The 16,191-nt window shown below is 43.3% G+C and overlaps 1 protein-coding gene across 3 annotated transcripts in view; it reads right to left on the reverse strand.

The window, feature by feature from the left end:
• The window catches only part of KIF20B (kinesin family member 20B), a 175,136-nt gene that overhangs the window by 132,030 nt on the left and 26,915 nt on the right, over positions 1-16,191 (reverse strand). For all 3 annotated transcript variants that reach the window (XM_068258632.1, XM_068258631.1, XM_068258633.1), the window contains 3 exons: positions 15,321-15,410; positions 10,485-10,601; positions 9,629-9,767 (listed from right to left, as the gene is read on the reverse strand). In XM_068258632.1, coding sequence (XP_068114733.1) covers positions 9,629-9,767; positions 10,485-10,601; positions 15,321-15,410 — 346 coding nt within the window. The remainder of the gene's footprint in view (positions 1-9,628; positions 9,768-10,484; positions 10,602-15,320; positions 15,411-16,191) is intronic.

Raw genomic sequence — 16,191 nt, forward strand, 5'->3', positions numbered from 1 at the left:
ATTATGAGGCAATGGATAGAAACACAAAGGAAAGACACACAGGAGAAGAAAGCTTGGTTATACTTCAGAGTAACAGAAACCTGTAGCCCACTTATGCTGCATACACACTTGAGATAAAAGTCTCTGGAAAAGGCAAGATCACAGACCAATTTTACCCCATTCCATGTAGTATGAGAGCCACACCTACACAGTCTATTCTATGGAGCTGCACTCCCCATCAGATAAAATCTTTGCAAGATGCTGCACACAAAGATGCCCGTACACATTCAAAAGATCATTATCTGCAAAAGATCTCTTCCTGCAATAGATCCATTCCTGCAAAATGCATTCATAGTCTATGAGATCTGCAGATCCTCATACACACCTTGTTTAACAGACTTCATCTGCATATCTGGCAATCATCTGCAGATCTGAAAATCCATCCTGGTGGATCTGATCTGCAGATAATATGCAGATGATTGCCTGCTAAACAAGGTGTGTATGATGATCTGCAGATCTCATAGACTATGAATGCATTTTGAAGGAATGGATCTATTGCAGGAAGAGATCTTTTGCAGATAATGATCTTTTGAATGTGTAAGGGCATCTTTGTGTGCAGCATCTTGCAAAGATTTTATCTGATGGGGAGTGCAGCTCCATAGAATAGACTGTGTAGGTATGGCTCTCATACTACATGGAATTTCCAGCAATGGTAAATTGTAGTGGCAGCATGGACTGAACACTAGAAACAAACAGTCGCAAGCTGGACTATTCCTGCAAAAGATCCATTCCTGCAAAATGCATTCATAGTCTATGAGATCTGCAGATCATCATACACACCTAGTTAAACAGACAATCATCTGCAGATCAGATCCACCAGGATGGATTTTCAGATCTGCAGATGATTGCCAGATATGCAGATGAAGTCTGTTAAACCAGGTGTGTATGAGGATCTGCAGATCTCATAGACTATGAATGCATTTTGCAGGAATGGATCTTTTGCAGGAACAGATCTTTTGCAGATAATGATCTTTTGAGTGTGTACAGCATCTTTGTGTGCAGCATCTTGCAAAGATTTTATCTGATGGGGAGTGCAGCTCCATAGAATAGACTGTGTAGAGTATGGCTCTCATACTACATGGAATGGGGTAAAATTGGTCTGTGATCTTGCCTTTTCCAAAGACTTATCTCAAGTGTGAATGAAGCATTAGTCTACTCTGCCCGATTTGCCCGCCCTTCACTATAGAAAGTGCATTGTTTCAGCCTGAGAAATTTTGGCCAGAGAGGAACAAAGGTGTGGGAGGGGAAAACAGAAGGGAAAGAGGCTTCAGCCAATCAGGTTGCAATAGTTAAGTCTGAGGGGAAGTAGAGAAGCGCAAAAAAAAACAAAAAAAAAAAAACCAGCATGCCCTGCAACTTTTGTGTACCAAATTTTCTGTGTACCAAGTAAGAGTCAAGAGTAAACTGGGGAATGATCATTTATCAACAAGGAAAGTAATAGTGATTTTAACTTTTGGATTGCCCGATTAGCATCCTTATTACTTACCAGATAAAAAAAAATAATTGATTTTTGATTTTATGCCCGATAGCCACTCTAAGGCTAATTACTCCAAAAATGGTACAGGCAGCGCTTTGGTGAGTGGATTGAAATCATTGCACAAGCGGTTTTAGGGCGATTTTGAAAAATCACCAGTGAAAAACGTGAAAAAAGCCAAAGCGTCTTTGGTGTGAACGAGCCCTAACAGAGGGATATGGAGGTTTCCTTTTAAAGGGAACCTAAACTGAGAGGGATATGGATGTTTCCTTTAAAACAATACCAGTTGCCTGGCAGTCCTGCTGATCTCTTTGGCTGCAGTAGTGGCTGAATCACACACCTGAAACAAGCATGCTACTAATCCAGTTTGACTTCAGTCAGAGCACCTGATCTGTATGATTGTTCAGGGGCTGTGGCTGAACACATTAGAGACACAGGATCAGCAGGAAAGTCCGGAAACTGTTACCGTATTTTAAAAGGAAAAAGAATCCATATTCTCAGTTTAGTTTCTCTTTAAAAGAGAACCTGAAGTGAGAGAGATATGGTGACTGCCATATTTAGTTCTTGCTTAAAAACTTCCTTTTAAATAAAACAGAGTGACCAGTTACTTACCTGGGGCTTCTTCCTGCCCCGGACGTCCTCCTGATCCCATGGCGTCATTCTGCGCTGCTCTGTTCATTCGCTGTGCCCCTCCGAATGCTGCATGCGTGGCCTCGTACCGCCCACCTCCTCCATCGTGCTCCCATTGCCAGGTGCGTTATGCACTTGCCAAGTAAAAGAAAAGAAAGCCAGTCACCTAGCTTACACAGGAGGACAGCGGTGGAACGGAGGAGCGCGGAATGACAGCGAGGGACCAGAAAGACTGCAGGGGGCTGGAAGGAGCCCCATGCGAGTAACTGGCGCTATACTTTTCATTTAAAGAGTAACTGTCTGGTATAAAATCAAAAATCAATTCTTTATTTTTATCTGGTAAACAAGTAATACGGATGCTAACCAGGCAATCGAAAAGTTAAAAGAAAAACCTCTTACTTTTCTTGTTGATTAAAAAAAAAAAAAAATCATTCCCCAGTTTACCCGACTTATTTGGTACACACAAAATTTGGTACATAAAAAAAAGGAAGTTGCAGGGCATGCTGGGTTGTCCTTTTTTGCTTCTCTACTTCCCCCTTAGACTAAACTAATGCAGCCTGATTGGCTGAAGCCTCTTTCTCTCCTGTGTTTCCCTCCCACACCTCTGTTCTTCTCTGATTGGCAAATATTTCTCATGCTGAGGCAATGCACTTAGTTACTACTTAGAGTAAGGAAGGAAATGGCATCAGGATTGGCTTCAAAATAGCCACACTTAAAATGGGAAATTAAAAGGATTGTCTTTTTACTGTAGAAAAAAAAATTCCGTAAAATCAAAACGTGAAAGTGCAATACATGTGTTATGCAAGTAGATCAAGTAGTTATCTACTTATACAGGTGTTTTTTTCTGAGATAGTATGGCTGACATCTCCTCTTTAAAGGGGTGGCTGAGTAGGACAGGGGTGGATCTCAAGATCCAGAGGCTTCTCCCTCCTAAAAAAGTTTTTGTTTTAAATAAAAGCAAAAGTTACAGGGGTACTTTAGGGCCCATTCATAACGCAGGCGGACATGTGTAGCGCTACACATGTCCGCCTGCGTGCGCACTACACGCATCCGCGTGGTGCGACGTCCAGGCCGCCTCAAGTATACGCCCACCCGCAGCGGATTGGCTCTCTATCCGCCGACGTCACCCCGTGCCACCCTTCCACATCCACACACCAATAATAACGGTGGTTTCATTTCCACATGCCATCTCCCCACTAGCAACCAATACTATTACATCTTCGCCCAGCTAAATACACCATTGGCTACCAGGCACAACAACCCCGCCCATTTAGACCCTCCCACGACTCCCTTCGGTTTTCCCTCCAACATCACACACATAAAAGACCCTGGTCATCCACAGCACAGCACTGAGGCGCTAATCGTGTTACTACAGATCTCTTGGTAAGTGCTGCTCCTTCTCATACATTTGAATCTGACTACATTCCTTATTTGTCATTTGGCTAATTTATATTGTATCTATCTTTCTGCCTGCTAACTGCTCCATTACGCAATACCCCCACACCATTGCAACTTATGCTCACTTTATGGGCTATTTTGCATACATACAGTATTTTCCATCCAGGTCCTTTTATACCATTCACCTCTCCGGTTTGCTAGCCCTTATCACTACATATTACCCCCGCACCAATACACCTTATACTTACCTATACCCAAGTTACACCCCCTCCCTTTCCTTTTCCCTCCCCCCACTCGTGCCCATACCATGCATACATATTCCCCAATAAATAAACTCCCCTTAAATGACCTCCTACTCATGCATTTCCTGTTTCTGAATGTCATTTATACTGTTCTAGTTAACTGCCACTCTGCAGTAACTGTATAGCCCTCCTCATTGTAGCCATTATTGTTTTTGTCTTTGTTCAAAGTTGTCCCCAATTCTGCCTGATGAAGTGGGCTTGACCTGCGAAACGCGTTGCAATTTTTGCTTGGGGTACCGTATAATAAATGTGTTAATTTATATAAAAACCAGGATCTCTTGTTTGCTTTTGGGAGGCAAGACCACCACTTCCTCCAAGCATTTTTAAAGGTTTTAATCATTTTTTTTATCCTGCTGGCGCCTCTGTTTCACATTCAACTATACTGTGTCCACTCCTGGTGGAGGGGAGTGTTACCCCTATCTTTATTCCTTTCTACAGAGAGCGACTTCTTAGCCCTGAGTGAGGACAGGCCTAATCTCCTCACCTGCCTTTATAGTGGTTGCCTGAATGGTAACCCATGTTTGTGAGTATAATTTTTCTCACTTTATCATTTTGACCAGTAATCTTAACATACTGCACCATATTGGGCTCTCGGTTTTCTCTTTTACAGCATCTTGCAAAGATTTCTATCTGATGGGGAGTTCAGCTCCATAGACTAGACTGTGTAGGTATGGCTCTCATACTACATGGAAGGGGTAAAATTGGTCTGTGATCTCATTTTTCAAAGACTTTTATCTCAAGTGTGTATGCAGCCTAACAAAAGCACAAGCGCTTTAAAAAGCGCTAGCGCTTTAGCAATCAGCCGGAATCGCCCACTAATCGCTTAGGTGTGAATGGGCCCTGCCTGGTTTAGCAATACTGGCCTATTTCTGCAGCTGTAGATATGTTTATCGTTGATTATCTTTATTTCCCCCCTGTGTGTAGCGAATTACAAACTATGTCATTTCATTTACAAATACTTGATTAAAAAGGTTTTCATTGGGAGATACAATACATTGATGTACAGAAAAGAAATTCTGGATTCACAAATACCGGGGATAAAAAGTGTTTTTGTACACAAATATCACAGTAGAAATGATTGAAATGATTACAGCAATGAATGTGTGATCATGCCTCTGTCACAGGCTGCATAAACCCGCTCCAATGCCAAAACCAGAATGGCTATACATGGACGCATCTGATTTTCCAGAAAAGGCTATTTTTTTTTTTTTTTTGGTGGGTGTACAGTGACATCTAGTGGCAACACTAAGAATTAGAAAAAAACCTGACAAATACTACTTACAATAGCTCCATAAAAAGGTTTACTTCATTTTTTTTATTAATTTTACTACATCTACAAAATTAAAAAGTTGGTAAAAACAAAAGAAAACAATGGAAGGCAAAACTTAAAAGGGTAACGGAATGGACATAAGATAAACGTGTGTATGTACAGTGCCATTCCCGGTTATAAACTCGGTTGTGTTAATTTTTTTTCCTTTTTCTCTCTCTAATGCTGGGCATATACAGCTCGTTTTTGCCGTTCGATCGTTTTGCTGCTCGATTCTGGAGTCAATTCTGTTACCTTCCGCTCGTTTTTCAAATTTTTTTCCCATTCACTGCTATCTGGAATCAAGCAGGAGATCGGACATGTCGGAAATTATCGAGCCATCTTAATGGCTCAAAAACGAACTGTATTCCCAGCATAAGGCCCTGTTCACACTGCACGCGTTTCCAGCCGCATTTTGGAAACGCGTGCAGGTGGCCGACACGCACGACATCAGACAGTGCATAGAGAGCACTGTTTGATGTTCACACTGCATGCGTTCCGGACCTGTGCGGTCCGGGAACGCATGCTGCACGCATTTTTTGCCAAAACGCGTGGCTGTCCCATTCACTTTTCAGTGATGGGATCAGCCACGCAACGCATACAAACGCGGATGGCATGCGTTCGTACGCGTTGCGTTCCGTGTGCGTGCCCGTCCGCGTTTGTAATGTGAACGCTGCCTAAGAGTTAAAACATTTAGGCGCACTTGGCAGTTTTTCTCTAGTAGGAACCTAGTCATTAAGGCAATAATAAAGTCTCATTCACACGTATAATGCGCAGTAAACAGGATGCAATTTTCTGACAGATTTACTGAAGTATCGATAGTTTCCAACATGTCTGATCTGCTTTGCGTTGTTTCCGGTGATTCCTTTAATGACTGACTGTACATGGTTTATTGCAAGCTTTCCAAGCGTTAAGTTATCTAATACAGTTCTGTATAATGCCTGAAGAAGAAACAAAGATAAACCGTAACCAATAAATGAACTTCATCCCAATCAGTAGCTGATCCCCCCTTTCCCATTAGAGATATTCCTTTTCTCAAAGGGATCATCAGGAGGCTCTGTATGGCAAATTTCGTGGTGAAACCCCTCCCACAGTGTGATCTCAGCGCCTCACAGCTCTGAGGTCCTGATATCACACTGTGGGAGCCTTGTTGCATTGTGGGAAAGAACAGCGGTTTCCAACTGCTGAAAAAGCTAGCAGCATCTCCTTCCAGTGACATCACCTGCCAGCAGTAAAAATGTCACCACGTGATAAAATGTCAATGTACATCAGAGAGGAAATATTTTACAAATGGGCAAACACTGACTTAAGCCAGAAGCCCACTAGGAGCGATTTCTAATTGCTAGTGATTTGAAAAAGCTCTTGCTAATGCAATGCTATGGGGGATTTTTATATTTAAAAAAAAAAAAAAATAGCATCCCTCAAGTGGGATCACACCTATAGAATTACATTAGCAAGAGCTTCTCACATCGCAAAGCGCTCAGAAAAATCACTCCTAGTGAGTTTCTGGCCTAAAATAATTTATACATGATTGTAAAAATTAAGCACTTTATTACATTATTTTCACTGAAGTTCCTCAACGTTTGGGAAGCTTGCAATAAACCATGTGCAGTCAGTCATTAGAGGCATCGCCGGAATCAACGTTGTTTGATGTACGCACCGGACATGTTGGAAATAAATCGAACTGACAGTAAATCTGCCAGAAAATTGCATCATGTGTACCTAGCATTAGGGAAGTCGCCCAGCAGGGATCGGGACTCAATCCCTCAGCAACAGTGCAGAGCAGAGGTTGTACAGGTGCATCGCTAGGCTCCAGGCTACTGACGCGTCTGTTGCTGTGGAGGGGGACAGAGGCAGAACAAGGGCCACACAGAGGAGCTGCTGCCTACTGTGGCAGGGTGACTGAGGAGAACAATACACTCAGGGTCGGAAATCGATAATGGTGGCCACTAATGCTCCAATCATTTTCCAATCTATGTAGTAGAATGGTAAACAGTGAAAATACTGAATGGATACTTTAGGCAGTTCCTTCTATTACACAGAAATGGTAAGATTGGACGACAAAAAAAAAAAAAAAAAAAAAAAAAAAAAAAAAAAAAAAAAAAGGAGGATTGTATCATTATTTGGGAACCATGCTGGCCACCCGTAATGATCGCGACCCGCCCTCGGGCCGGCTCTTCTGCGCCTCCACATCATCTGTAGCATACTGCGCACTAGTAGTGATCGGACGCAGTATGCACCAGATGTCATGGACGCATGGGGTCGAGTGCCAGTGCAGGTGCAAGAGCCAACCTAGTCAACGGGGCGCGATCTTTGCGGGAAGCCAGCAGAGACAGAGGAGGACTGGGGCTGCAGCGACAGACTGAGACGGCTGCTCGGGGTTGGGAGAAGCCCCAGGTAAGTAAGCACATTGTAATCTTCCTCGCCTCGGAAACCCTTTACGCCACCCCCCCCCCACCACCGGCTAATGCTGAGAAGCCGGCAGCCCTAGGACTGCCAATCAGCATCCAGAGCGGTGGGCGGGGAATAGCAGGGAACGCTCACGCGCAATAGTTACCAGCCGAGACAGAGTGGAGCTCCATGTTCAGCATGTTCTAAAGTAAAAACAGTACAGTACAGCTCTGCGATCTAGTGCTTCAATTATAAAAGTGTTTTGTTTTTTATTTTAATAAAGTGTTGGTTTTTTTTTAAATAAAAAAACAAAACACTTTATTAAAATAAAAAGAAAACTACCGATCGCAACAGCGATCAGGGACCACCAAAGGAAAGGCATGTTACGGACAAGAAAAGGAGGCAAAATTAATTTGGGTGGTAAGTTGTATGGCTGTGCAATAAAATGTTAAAGCTGTGCAGTGCTGTATTGTGAAAAAAATCACCTGGTCACTAGGGAGGTATAAACCTGTGGTCCTTAAGTGGTTGAGCAGATGTCATACGACCACTGTACACATGATGAATTACCTCTGGATTTCCACAAAACATGCAGTGTTGGTGGGCTTGGAGGACAGGATTGGGGAACGCTGCTCCAGGGAATTCCCCTGTTCCCCTCCACTGGCTTATCCCAGCACCGTCACCTCTGAAAAACGCTTGTTGACCGCTCGAGCATAAGCAGTAGCACGGACCTGCTCGTCTTTCTTCGAAAAAAGCCAAGCTCAAGCGGGTCTATGCTATTGCGCAGTGCGACTGAAAACTCGAGGGAACAGTGCCGTAACGACCTGGCAGAGCAGGACTGGAGAAGCCTCTAATAAGTAATTTTTAGCAGTAGGAGGATAGTTTCTCAGTTTATTGTCAGGTTTGCTGTAACTGCAATATTATTACAACTGGAAGAACATTTGATTACATCTTTAGTCCTCTTTAGTGAGCAATGTTGCCATTTTTTGCAGATGATACAAAATTGTGCAGAATCATCAACTCTCAGGAAGATAGTGTCATATTGCAACAGGATCTGGATAGGATGGCTATATGGGCACATACATGGCAGATGAAATTCAATGTTGACAAATGTAAAGTCATGCATTTTGGTCGTACCAATGGTCTAGCTCCATACAAAATAAATGGGATACAGTTGGACATCAAACTTGGAGAAGGACTTGGGAGTACTCATCGACAACCAGTTAAATAATCGTACTCAATGCCAAGCAGCTGCAGCTAAAGCTTGACAAAATTTTGGGATGCATTAAAAAGGGAAATAAAAACTCGAGATGCTAGCATATAATTGCCCCTGTTTAACTCTCTAGTACGGCCACATCTGGAATATGGAATTCAGTTCTGGGCACCACATTACAATAAAGATATTGCAGTTTTAGAGCAGGTGCAGAGACGAGCAACAAAATTGATACGTGGGATGGAAGGTCTCGCTTACCAAGAAAGGTTAGATAAACTGGGTTTATTTAGTCTAGAGAAAAGACGCCTTAGAGGAGATGTAATTAACATGTATAAATACATCAGAGGGCAATATAATAGCTTGGCGGATGAGCTTTTTGTCCCAAGGCCTTCTCAAAGGACTAGAGGACATGATCTGCGCATGGAGGAAAAACGTTTTAGCCATTTATTTAGGATAGGGTTCTTTACAGTAAGAGTGATTAAGATGTGGAATGCATTGCCACAGGAAGTTATTATGGCAAACTCTATACCTGCATTTAAAGGGGGCTTAGATGCTTTCCTTGCGTTGAAAGACATCCATGGCTACAATTACTAGGTAATGCCTAATGATGTTGATCCAGGGATTTTATCTGATTGCCATCTGGAGTCGGGAAGGAATTTTTCCCTTTTGGGGCAAATTGGACCATGCCTTGTAGGGGTATTTCACCTTCCTCTGGATCAACAGGGATATGTGATGGAGCGGGCTGGAGTTGTACTTTGTACTGGTTGAACTCGATGCATGTATGTCTTTTTTCAACCAAAATAACTATGTAATGTAATACATTAACCAGCAGCAGGTACAATGTTAATACACAGTGCATAAAATGATCAACGGATTACCTTGGAATGTAAAAGTTTTCCCAGCGTTTGTAACACCGTAAGTAAAAATCAGCCGATTCTGACCCTTCATAAAATCAATCACTTGTTTCCTCATAGTTCCCTCAAAAAACTGACTCTGGGAAGTTTCCGGGCCAAACACCTATTGGACAAAAATTGCAGATAGTAAAAGTTTGGTCGGGACGTACATCAGTCACAATAGAATGTAAAGCTATCGTAGGGTGTGGATTTCAGACCGTTGATGTAGACTTGAAATTTACCTGAATTGACTGAAAAGTTAAAAGGACCACTATTGAGAAAAATTGCAAGAATAAAAGTGCACCTGAGAACGCATATGACAGCATTTATGCTTCCCTGATGCTTCCTCCTGCCCCATGTACTCCGCTGCTCCCTCACCGTCCTTCCCAGGCTGCTTAGTTATTTTACAATCTTCACCGGTAATATGCTCCGGTCAGGCCAGTCGGGCTGCATTACACATGCGCAGCCCCATTGCACTCCTGGTGATGGGAGCATGATGGTGGCGAACTCAGCCAGACCACGCACATGCAGTGCAGCCAGACTGTAACCTATTGCAGGTAAAGATTGTAAAGGAACAGACCCACCCGCGCAAAAAAAAAAAAAAAAATAAAAAAAAAAAAATTGGGGATTTTTTTTCCTGGACACATTTAACTAAGCACATTAAAATCACCACATATACACCTTAAAACAAAAAAAGAAATGTAGCCAATCATGCAAATACATTTCCTTTATGGAATGTAGCCATTTGGTCAAAGCAGGTCACAGCAGCGCCTTTCAATAATATATTTTTATTTTCTTTTAAACATACAAAGAGTCAAAGAGAAGAGAAAAACACTCTTACATGTGTGAAGGTGAACTTCTGAGCCACGGAGCCGCCTTTCTCACTTAGCCGGCTGGCCTGCGAGTTACATGGTGGTTTCACTAAGACACTGCAGGCATCAGGAATACCCACACAATCCTTACAAGAAAAAAAGAAAGAAAAAAAATGTATGTTACCCACAAACCTGCAATATGCGTCCCCTGCCATTCAGCACGACTAGAACATTACTTCTACTAATCTTGAAAGCTATGTTAAAAATGCATTGAACCAGCCCCAAATTGTTTCAATAACCCAGCGCCATGAAAGATGCTGGCACTATAAAATAATTACAATAATAAAAGTAACAGATTGGTAGCCGTTGGGCATGGGCATTTTGGGAGAAAGTTTGTATATACTGTACATTTGGAAAGTAGAGTAGTAGAGATTATGGGGCAAGGCTTGCAAAAAAATAAACCAATTTCAATACAGTAAAAAAAAAAAAAAGGATTTTTTTTGGGGGGGGGCGGGGGTAACAATAGTACGATTCCTATTACCGACAATCAGGCAGGGAGATTCACATGCATTGCTCAATCAAGTATAAAGCCTGGTATACACCTTTAATTTTAACTGGCCAATCACTGACCAATTTTACCACCTCCATGCAGTATGGTAAGGCAATTTAAAAAGGGACACTGTAGAGGGTTGGGGGAACTTACCCGGAGCTTCTAATGGTCCCCGCAGACATCCTGTGCCCGCGCAGCCACTCACCGATGCTCCGGCCCCGCCTCCGGTTCACTTCTGGAATTTCAGAGACTTTAAAGTCTGAAAACCACTGCGCCTCCGTTACCATGTCCTCGAGCCCGCTGATGTCACCAGGAGCGTACTGCGCAGGCCCAGTATGGTCTGTCTGCGCTGTACGCTCCTGGTGACATCAGCGGGATCGAGGACACGGCAACGCAGGTGCAGTGGTTTTCAGACTTTAAAGTCTGAAATTCTAGAAGTGAACCGGAGGCGGGGCCGGAGCATCGGTGAGTGGCTGCGCGGGCACAGGATGTCTGCGGGGGACCATTAGAAGCCCCGGGTAAGTTCAACTCATTTTCCCCAGACCCCCTACAGTGTCCCTTTAAAGACATATGACAGCTTTTCAGTGCTTAAATTGTTCTGCTGTGTTCACAGTGGGAGCTGCATTCTCAGGTATTGTGGTGTTCCACTATTTTGTGATATTTGTGTTCCTCTTGGGTTGTGTGTGATGAGATAAAATAAAGCCTGGTCCACACTTGCAATTATGATAAGCCAATCACTGACCAATTTTATCACTTTCATGTAGTAGGAGGGTCAACAGCTTTTAAACACTAGTAGATTGTGTAGGTAAACCCTCATACTGCATGGCAGTGGTAAAATTGGTCATTGAATGGTCAATCGTATTTGAAAGTGTGTTCTGTGCTTAGGAGATGTGTGGGGAGTCGGGATGGAGTGAGACATTAGCGTACAGCCAAAGCTGTTAGCACAGTTCACACAGCGGGTGATTCTGCTGCAATTAGCAGACCTGCAAATCAGTAGTGTCGCGTGTCCCTATAGGAGCATTCACACTGCAGTGTTAGCGATCTTGTAGCATATAGTGCTTTGGGAGCGATATATATAAAAAAAAAATAAAAAAAAAAATCACAGCAGAATCGGCAACAAAACCCCCCAAAACGTAATTGCACTTTTTCACTGTGAAACAACTTAGTGGTTTTTGCTTGCTGTGTGTGTCTTATAATGTAATGCATGTAGGCATCTTGTGCTTTCAGGAGTGAAGCCAGGGAGGTTTTATTTTTCTCTCAGGCCTGGAACTCACAACAAAGCGCTAATGCAATCGCTCAAGTTTGATTTCCTGCGATTTTAAAAATCGTAAGCTTTTTGCCAGCGATTGGGATTGCGTTTTGTGATTTTAATACTGGAGAATTATTTTTATTACTTTATTGTCCAGCGCTGGCGTAATATGTTGGCGCTTTATAAATACAATAAATAATAAGAATAATAATCATCTCATTGACCATGCCTAATGGTGATTATTTGTAGCTGGTGTATGGAGAAGGTGGAGAGGACTTCAGCCAATATTCAGCAATACCCAGGATGTGTTAATTAGGGGGACTTGAAATCCTCCCTCTCTCCCTCTACTGCCACATCCTTCTGACATCTTCTAGCTCACTTCAGTGACCAGGAAGTAGCAAGAGAGTGATACTAAAAAAAAAAAAACCCTTTCAAAAGGCTGGGACATCTTATTTGATAAAAAAAAAACAAAAAAAAAAAACGTTCTGATACAGAATCATCTCCTGCAATTCCTATTTAATACCGAGGAGTCTAGTCCAAATGAAGGAAAAATTGTACACATACATGTGAAATCACTGCCGGGAGACTTGGGCCAGGATATAACCGCTAAATGGCTTACCCTGCTCCTGCACAAGTCCCAGCGGCATTAATTACGATTCCCCCTCTAGGTCCACGTGGATAGTGGGGGAAGATGTAATGCGACATTCAGCTATTGCTGGCGGCCGAATTACAGTGTTTTAAAAGAAACTTCAGCTCCGTCCTCTGACGGCGCCGAAGTTACTCACTGTGCGCCGCTATAGCCAGAATTCCTATTACGGCCTATGGTGGCGCCAGCTGCGCACAAATCTGTGGTATTACAGCTCGATCTACTTTGGGTGCTAAATAGAACATTTGAATGCATGAACTGCTCAAGCATCCAGAGAGGGGAAGAATATCCCACCGAACAAAAGGCTTTAAAGGGAACCCGAGGTGAGAGGGATATGGAGGCTGCCATATTTATTTCCTTCTAAACAATGTCAGTTGCCTGGCAGCCTTGTTGAGGTTCTGGCATAAGTAGTGTGAGCAGGCCCAGATTTACCTCACAGGAGCCTATAGGCACAGATGTCCTGGCACCTTACACTTCTCCCTCTATGCACTTGCACAACAACCCCCGCCCCAACTGCAGTATAGTGATTTCATGCAAACTATATGGATATAATATTGTTTGTTTCATGTAAATTTGACGCAACACTAATTTTGGGATAAGTGCGCCTCCCCTTTGATCCAGAGTGAGCAGTTGTCCCATTATGTATTATGGCCACCTGAGGGGGAGTGTATTTGTGATGCATCACTGGGTGATTTCGCTTTTGAGAAAGGTCCTGTCAACCAAAAATGTTGGGCTTTCTTTTCTGTGATTTTTTTATACTGTGGATAGAGATTTGTCTTACGCAGAATCAAACCAGAATAATCAGCGATTGCTTTGTTATAAGGTACACTCTAAAAAATTAACTCATTTGTACTTCCTTACCCCATATCATAGGCTAAAGTACATTGAGTGGTTCCAGTGAGAGATAATACATTTTGTGACTCTTCATGTACTCTTAAAGCGATTCTGTGGAGTCTATTAAAAAAAAAAAAACAAAAAAAAAAAAACTGACACTTACCTGGGGCCTCTATTGGCCCCCTGCAGCTGTCATGTCCCGCGCCGTCCCCCACATGATTCTCAGTCTGATTCTTCCCGAATTAGAACTGTGGCTGCACGGCCACGCGCTTGCTCCTGTGCATGTCATTGGTAGCTTACTGCGCAGCACAAGAAAACTCCGTACTGGGCCTGTGCAGTAAGCTCCCAATGACACGCGCGGGAGCGAGCACTATTCGTCTATTTAGAGACATAGACCAGGCTGGCGGCGGGGAACTGAGAATCGTAGGGGGCGGTGCGGGACATGACAGCTGCAGGGGGCCGATGGAAGCCCCAGGTAAGTGTCAGGTTTTTGTTTTTAATAGGCTCCACAGAACCCCTTTAAGCCTCATACATACGTTCGAGGCATGCTCTTGGGTGACACTGTAGAGCAAAGGCTGAACAGAGGCGTCACTAGCCCACAATCTAGCAATGGATTTTGCTGCTATGCGGGGGAGGTTTAGGGAGGATGGAGTGGCGCAGGAATGAAGTCATGCGAGAGGCGGGGAGAACAATGCTCTCAAGCCGATTGCTGTGCTGCGCTTAAAGAGGAACTCCAGTGAAAATGTAATAAAAAATAAATAAAAAAAAAAAGTTTACTTTTTTTTTCCATAATTATGTATAAATGATTTAGTCAGTTTTTGCCCATTGTTAAATCTTTCCTCTCCCCGATTTACACTGACATTTATGACATGGTGACATTTTTACTGCTGGCAGGTGAGGTCACTGGAAGTAACTGCTGCTTGCTTTTATGGCAGTTGGAAACAGCTGTTCTTTACAACAATGCAACAAGGTTCCCACAGTGTGACGTCTACCTTAGTGCTATGAGGCACTGACCTCACACTGTGGGAGGGGTTTCACCACAATATCAGCCATACAGAGCCCCCTGATGATCCATTTGAGAAAAATACTACATTTCTCATGGGAAAGAAGGCATCAGCTACTGATTGGGATGAAGTTTAATTCTTGATTACGTTTTTCTCTTTAAGTATTCAAAGTCATTCACTAGGGTTAATGCTCTACAAGTGAATAAAACCAAGTGCTGTGTGTTGCTGTTTAACGCATGGCCACGTTATGCCCCTTTCAGACGGATGGCTGAACTGCGCGTTTGCCGAGTAGTTCAGACTACTGTCTGCCACCCACCAGTGCAATTTAAATGCAGCAGATGTAACGCCACGTGTGTCAAGGCACTGACACATAGTGGTGTTACTGGGTGGCAGAGAACGTGGACATACAGAGTCTGAGCACGGCTGCGCTCAGATCTCACTCCTTTGGTGGGGGGCACCTGTACAGCACCCAGCCTGTGTGGGAGAGCAGCTGACAGGCAGTGACGTCACCGCTTGTCAGCTGCCCATGTGGCCCTTACAATCACAGTTACCCAACACTCATTGCAGATGCTGAACACCAACCTGTTCTTCATGGTTCTCAATCTCAGGCGCTGTAAATGGCCGCACACGAAGAAACACATGCATATTTTGCTTGGATTCCTCAGCACTCATCTGCAAAACAGAAGGGTTATTTACAAAGAGGCAGGCAACACATCTTGAAAAATAAAAAAATATAAGGGAAGAATAAGAGATTGTGCTCATTGGACAAGGGACGTAACAGGGGAGTAATGCATCTAATGCGGCTACACAGCTTGACTGCAATCTTTGACAAACTAAGCTTCCTTAAAGGACAACAGTAATGAGGGATATTAAGGCTGCCATATTTATTTCCTTTTAAGCGATACTAGTTGCCTGGCAGCCCTGCTGATCCTCTGCCTGTAATGCTTTTAGCCATAGACCTTGAACATGCATGCAGCACATCAGGCGTTTCTGGCATTGTCAGATCTGACAAGATTAGCTGCATGCATGTTTCTGGTAGTATTCAGGCGGACGTTAAAAAAGGGCGTCGGGAAAAAAGGGCGCAGGGTTTTAATCGATAAGCATGAACAACGTTTAAAAAAAGTGTGCTATATTTCGATTAAAAATAATGTTTTACAAAGTTATAAATCATTAAATAAGGTGTATGAAATCGGCAATTGTAAAAACGTTAATATTCCCTGTTTAAAAAGTGAAATGTATAATAACGTTTTATAAAAGATTAAGAATTTTACTAAACCCTAAGACCCCCCCCTAGGTGGTGCCTAACCCTAAGACCCCCCCCCAGGTGGTGCCTAACCCTAAGACCCCCCCCCCCCCAGGTGGTGCCTAACCCTAAGACCCCCCCCCAGGTGGTGCCTAACCCCAAGACCCCCCCCCAGGTGGTGCCTAACCCTAAGACCCCCCCCCAGGTGGT

Source organism: Hyperolius riggenbachi, chromosome 10 (genome assembly GCF_040937935.1).
Source record: "Hyperolius riggenbachi isolate aHypRig1 chromosome 10, aHypRig1.pri, whole genome shotgun sequence".
NCBI classification, from domain to species: Eukaryota; Metazoa; Chordata; class Amphibia; order Anura; family Hyperoliidae; genus Hyperolius; species Hyperolius riggenbachi.